Source organism: Ascidiella aspersa, chromosome 9, assembly GCF_963924565.1.
Source record: "Ascidiella aspersa chromosome 9, kaAscAspe10.2, whole genome shotgun sequence".
In the NCBI taxonomy this organism is placed as follows: Eukaryota; Metazoa; Chordata; class Ascidiacea; order Phlebobranchia; family Ascidiidae; genus Ascidiella; species Ascidiella aspersa.
Genome location: NC_139455.1, coordinates 979175 through 986146, shown reverse-complemented (window position 1 = coordinate 986146; position 6972 = coordinate 979175). Strand labels below are relative to the sequence as shown.

Below are 6972 nucleotides of genomic sequence, written 5' to 3'. Positions count from 1 at the left end.
TCCGAAACAGGAAACAAATTTAACGCTTTTTTAACCAAATTTTTCATAAATTTCAACCTAAACAAAAAATGGAGTGCGTCAAATTCCAGCCATACACCACCAAGAACCCCCGAAAAAGTTCCGGTTCCCTATCTGGGGGGGTCGACAGTATGACGCTGCGCTCATCCAGTCGCTCCGAAGAAGATGACGTCACAATTGACGAACAGACAGTTTTCCGGAGCAGCAGCTCACTCAAGCGGAACGGAAACTTTTCGCCAGGCATCGGAGATTTGGAAAACTTCTTGCAGGTAAAAAAGTTGGACTAAAATTGTTTTTTCTTTCACTATTTTATTGACTTGGTTGTATTTGTTCGCAATTCTTGGCTTTGGGAAACTTCTTTTTGATTAATTGCAACAAATTTAAGGTTTTAAGTTGAATATAGTTTTCACAGGCATCTAAAAGAAAAAGTTTTAGATTTAGTTTGGTAACTTTGTTTTTTGAATGGGTCTTCCAAAGTTGCAAGAAATCAGTTAAAATGAACTTAGAATATATTGTCGGCTAGCCGTGACGCAAGCCCTCCGCAATCCAAGATTAATTCGGAATTGTCCTCTGAACATTGCACTACAAAGAAGTAAAATATCATTAATGCATTTTGAAAGTGTGACGTCATAATAAACATTATCCTCAAGGAACAACTGGAAAAAAACAGACATCAAAGTGAGAAATATGGTAAATATATTGTTATAAAAGTCGAATTAAAAAATACATATTTTGGCGCAAAGTAATTTTTCGCCAAGAGTAAAGGAAAAAGGTTCTTAGTTTCCGACTTTTGTACTTTAAAGGGCTTCACAAGCGGCCGCAAGACGAGTCTAAAGCAAGTGACTGAAACAATCAACGAGGAGGTAGTAGAACCAGGTGAGGAGGCGGGAACGAACGGTCCACTTGCAGTCGGTCTCGTCCACAGCTCTACAGGTCTCGGTGTTGGAGGTGGAACTTATGTGAACTTGGACGGTGGTTTAAACCTTGTAATGTGGAAACTGGGGACTGTAGATGGAACAAGCACTGCATACGTGTTCGCCAAAGAGGTAAATTCTTTCAATTTCACCTGTTAGACGTATAAACTAACCTTTTGTTTGGCTGAAGTGTGTGACTTGCGCACTAAATCACTGTATTTAATGACTTGACTTAAGTTTGTTGGACAAAATTACTTGGCCTTTGGTAAATAAGATAGTCTTTTAGGCAAAAATCTTCAGTGTTGTAATGATTGACGTTAATAATTAACTCAAGTGACTTAAATTACTGTTTTCAAATGACGTGACTTGAACTTAAGGCGTGATTACATCTTTGCAAAAAAGTTAAAATATGTAAGTTGGATTACTTAAAAGTTGTATAACCTAGACTTTTTGGATTCCTTGATAGTTTGTATAACCTACAAAAAAGTGCAAAAAATAAAAAGCTTTTGTTTAAGCAATTTTTGAGATTACAGTAAGTTTTTATTCTCAACCATATTTATTCCACGTTTCTCAACTTTGATGTGAAATGGTGTGTATTTTGACAAAACGTGTTCTAATTTTCTTCTAACTCTCGCCTCAGCCCCTTATTATTTCCTTTATTTGTGAAAAGATCCTTTAAATTTTAACTGGAAGGCGTTCTAACCCTTGCATTTATTCCTCAGGTGAGCGCTGGAAGTTATGAGTACATAATTTCGAACGGGAGCGGACAGAACCTAGAGTTCTCCAGCTCCACCTATTCCGATCCCAACACCATCAACGTGGACACAGATGACCTGAGCACGGATGAGAGGATCTTCGTCCTCTTTGCATCTAACCAAGCTGTGGAGAACGAGGGATACATCTTCCCTTACTCCTCCTGGTCCTCCAAGAGCGACTCTGTGAAGGAGGTGGACTCGGAGCTTATTGTATCCTCCCACTCCACAACAAGCAGCCACATCTTCCAAGTTAACTCCGCTTGAAGAGGAGTAAATTATTCCTCTTCTTAGTGAAGAACTGTGTTTATTTATTTTGTATTGCTGCTGTTTTGTTTTTGTAGTTTGCTGTATCGCTTTGTTGTTGTATTCGTGTTTTATGTTGTTGTTTAATTGTATTTTTGTTTGATGTGTCTGTGTTTGTTGTTTACGTGTTTCTGTTGTTAATGAGTTTTTGTATTGTTGTTTTTTTGTCGTTGTGTAATTGTCTTTTTCTGTTGTTCGTTGTTGTTTTTTTGCCGGGTATAACGCGACGGATTCGATATTTATGTTATTGTTCGTTCTTTTACTTTTATTTATCGCAAAACGCAAACTTTTGTCAAAGAAACCAACGATTTGTATCAGAGGTCAATATATATTACAGAATCTTATATTTTGTGACAGAGTTTTTCTCGCTGTTAAGTGTTTTAGCAACACACGAAACGTTCCAGACAGATTTGTTGAAAAGCAACATCATTTTGTTTAAAGATGACTTTCCTGTCAGCCGCCGACTTGCTGTACATTTGTTTTTAAGTATCCAGTCATATTGTGTGGAATGACTCAATATTTTGGTTTACCGTTACTTGGGATTTTGCTGTGACCAATCTTAACGCAAATACACAACTTTATGGAGTAACTGTTTGTTGTTGTTAAATAATAATTTTTCAATCTTTCAAAGATTTTACGTTAGTGGACCTTTGATAATAATAAAAAAAGCTCTCTAAGTTAACTAATATATAGCAATTTATTGAAATGGGTTAACATGCTTATAGTTTCAATACATTTACTCATTTCGGGTTGAGTGTAAGAACATAAAATACCCTAAAACTGTTTCACGGACCACACTGGAAACCACTGTGCGTAAGAATTTAACAGCTTAGTTGCAAATAAATTGTGGATAAACGATTTTTATCTAATTAGATAGTTTGTAATTACCATTAACTAACGTGGATAAAAATAACTTCAGAAACCTCAATTTTCCACAAAGCAGCCTACAACCCAGCAATAAGAATGTACAAGAATTAAATTGTGAGATAAATATTTTGATAAGACTTTAATCACGTACGATTGTCGTAATCCTTATTTGAAATGTACCGTATAGTTCCCCAGTATTGAACGAATAAGACCTTTCAAATACATCTTAAGATAATGATTGGAGGTTGTAGTTAGACGTAGAATAAATATTAAAGCGCATGCAAAAGTAGGTAGGATTTGGAGCGTTTCGAATACTCTTTATTTATTCTCAACAATTTGCGGTTTTAAATTTGGTTTAATGAGAACATGATCAGCTGGCTGAGACTAATTTCCAACAAATATTATAGTTTAGGCATAATGGTTGGAGGTTGTAGTAAGACGTAATAAGAATATACAGAAGTAATTCCAAATATTAAATTAATACTTGCATCGGCCGCATGGCCTATTGGATAAGGCGTCTGACTTTGAATCAGAAGATTGAGGACTCGAGTCCCCCTGTGTTTCATTTTTTAATTAGTTGAAACGAGCTTTGACATTCTTATTACGTATTATAGTCAAAGTTTCCGTTGCACAAGCTAAATGCCAAATACAATTGCAGCAACTTTTCAAATATTGACTTGCGCAAAGTTTAGCGCGACGTTCTAAAAAAGCAACTCTAAGATGCAAATGAGAAAGTTTCATTTCCTCTGGTAAAGCCACGAGTCAATATAAATGGCAAGATAACGGAGACTTCCAATATCGTGTTTTTGATCATAACATGTGTTCGTTTGAGAATGATTATGCATTATAGACCTCAATAAAAACAGCCAGGAAACTACAGGGATAAGTGCTTGTGAGTCCAAATTAAGGGCCAGAATTATTTAAGGGAGGTTTAAAGTTGAACTTAAAACCCAATGCTTTGCCTGATTATTCCAAACATACCTTGCTTGTAGTTTAAAGAGTCAAACGCTGCCGCTTGAAAACTACAATCAACATTTTATAAATATCAAAGCCCATACCGAAGTAGGTAGCATTTTGTAAATGTCTCAAACAAATCTTAAGGTAATGGCTGGAGGTTGTTGTTAGACGTAGAATAGAAAATGGAAATTAAAGCGAGTATTTTGTGACTGTTACGAAATACAGATGTTCATTTTCAACCATTCAGTCAGTTTCAACTTCGATCCTTGTTATTGAAACTTCGCAAACCGCGAAACACCACAAAACAAAACCCGAACGTTCACGAACATTCCAGACGGGAATATTTTGCTCGTTTAATCGTTTCTCCCAGACACTTGTTGACCCGCACGTTTGCGGAGTTCACTCAAGAGGAAAGTCAACAAGTATTACAGCTGCTCATAAAACCTCAGGGTCGACGGTAGGTTAAGTGTCGTACAACAACCTGCGATCACGTCGCAACTTGAGTTAAAAAACACATCAACGCAACATAAAGCAAGAAAATTGTTGTATGTGCGAAAATCTAAATAGATACCGCAACTTTTGGAATAATGCTTAATAAAAACGCTTAATTTTAATTTAAGTCGTTTGCCCAAAATACTTAAGTCAAGTCAATCGGCGAAAGACTTAAAAACAATGACTTAAGTCAAGTCATTTTTATTGCTCATATAATCGCACGAGTTTACCAGTTTTAATAGTTTAAAGTTGTATTTTTATGACAAGAACTTGATTTGGAATTGACTTGCTCTAATAACGACTAGTCAGGGTTGGTATTAATTCAAAATAACTTGACTTGGACTCAGGTTCTCAAAAAAAAGACTCGACTTGCACTTAAGTCATTTTAAAATGACTGGTTTACATTTGTGCTACAAGCAATATGAGTTTTGGGATGATTGCCAAACAAAAAAACAAAAAAGCGAGAAGCCGTTTCTACATTAAAAAGCACTTAACAGGTCCAAGCTTACTTTTCGGGCTGTGACGCACCGGGAACTGTGACGTGACAATGCCCTGTTGTCCCGACACAATAGGCCGCTCTATGAGGCAACAAGAAAACGCTCAGGTCCCGTTTCGACGAAAATAGGGACGATTTTTTGGCGGATTGCCACGGAAGTGACGACACACAACTTCCGGTGCCCGCACTTTGCTGACAGGACGAAATATTATTTAAAATTGAAAAGAACTTATTCTTGGAGGATGCAGGAGGTCCTTGCTTTTAATTAAGCGGGAAATAGCGATTATAATTAAAAAATCCACTTTTTTTTAAATCTGATTTATCTCACAACTTGGAAGTTTTATTGTTTTAAGGGGTCACCAACTTTTTCATAAAGAAACGAATCACTGTAAGGGGCCGGACATAAATTTTTGTGGATTTTTTGATACTTGGTTACCGTTCAACGAAAGAAAATGCAACAAAAAATGTAGTGGGCTTAAAAAATTGTCGTTCAGTTGAAAATTTTATATAAAAATTCAGTTAAAAAAATTGCATCCTCAACATTTCAATTGACTTTATCTTTATTAGGGAAATCTGTGTCGGTTTAGCTTGAAACCACTGGTCTAAAAACCTTGGGAATATAGATCGCGCGCCAGTAAAATTAACTCCGCGGGCTGCAGTGTGGTGGCCCCTGTTTTTCACTGAGGGTCACTGAATAAGCGTCCTTTTGGTCGGAAGTCCAGTAGTTCCGGCCTGCACTACGGCCACCATAAGTCCGCCAAATGACTTGGGACACAGAACACGATATAGTGACTACAACTTGCCAGTTTAAACGAATTAGGAAACTTGTGACACACTCGCATCACATCTCGGACGAAAATCGAGGTTATGGCTTCGGTAACACAATGACAAATACTTCGGTGTAAGTTTATCGACCCTTTCATAGTATACTTGTTTTTAATCTGCAAATGCTACATTTCAAATGTGTTTTAAAGCATTGAATTTGGCGTTTTAAACTGTTTCTGGTATAGGTTTCATTTCCTTACACGAAACCACTAACATAGATCAAAGAGATTGAAATCCCTTTGTTTTAAAGCAGCCTAGATATGACATTTCTATCGTTTCTAACAAAACATTAACAAGGATTTAGTGCTTGTTCAAACTAAATCCTTCGTGAATTTCATGCAGCGTGTGTCATTCATAACAAAGAATGGTAATCATTGTTTCGAATGATGCACTTTATTATGACGTCATATTACATTTTGTAATTTGACAATGATATAAAACGCTAAGTTTTAACTATAGGCCTACTATCCAATCAGGCTTTCATGTGTTTAACTTTTTATGGTTTATTTAAAGGTTTAAAATATGACATTATATTAGGTCGTTATTTATTAATCCACGGAAAATTTTTTTCCTCCAAACCCTCCAATACGAATGGTGAAAAACAAGCGATTCTGGTTCCACATTTGAGTGTCAATTGATAGCAGTTATCATTTTTTTTAAACATTAGTTTTTTTACTCAAAAGTTTAAGGGTAACGACACTACAAAAATCAAGAGCCACTGATATGAAATTGCAGATGGTGTCATACTTATCCCAAAGAGTAGTGGGATGACGTCACAAAATGTAAACAGTTTGTAGCGAGCAAAAAAAAAATGTAAACAGTTTGTAGTGAAAGCAAAAACAAAAAAGCAATAGACAAAAACACACAAACACACGCAATTTCCTTCCACTAAGAAATTAAAGAAGAAGTTCTTCCGTAAACAAAACTATCAGCACACTTATTGCAGGGGGAAGCACCTAAACGTTAGACACCTACAGATGGGCTTGAAATGGGGATTTCTACGATTCATAGAATCGATTAAGGCTTGTGACGTCATACAAAGACTTTATAGGGGAAAAAATTCAAAGAACCTTTGAGGCACAATACACGACTTTTCTTTGGTAATTTTAACAAAAATAATGGAGCCATTTTGTTCGATAAAGAACACCTCGTTGTTCGCAAATGTTTGAGACACTAATGATGGCATGAGGTATTTCCAAAAAGTTTGTAAACAACGAAATGGTGTTTTCATCGAACATCATGGATATAGGATTTTTATTGGCATTCAAAGAACACTTGTCAATTTCCAATGACTTAAAATTCAATCGCTCGACCGTTTTTCAATTTGATTTGAAAACAAAATAGT

At 36.1% G+C, this 6972-nt stretch overlaps 1 protein-coding gene across 1 annotated transcript; it reads left to right on the top strand.

The window, feature by feature from the left end:
* On the top strand, positions 1-2570 carry LOC146131788 (uncharacterized). Its single transcript, XM_083397330.1, has 3 exons — positions 1-287; positions 822-1064; positions 1655-2570. Exons 1-3 carry the CDS (start codon positions 69-71, stop codon positions 1949-1951), a joined length of 759 nt encoding a protein of 252 aa, XP_083253456.1. The 5' UTR covers positions 1-68; the 3' UTR covers positions 1952-2570.
* Positions 2571-6972: the final 4402 nt, after the last annotated feature.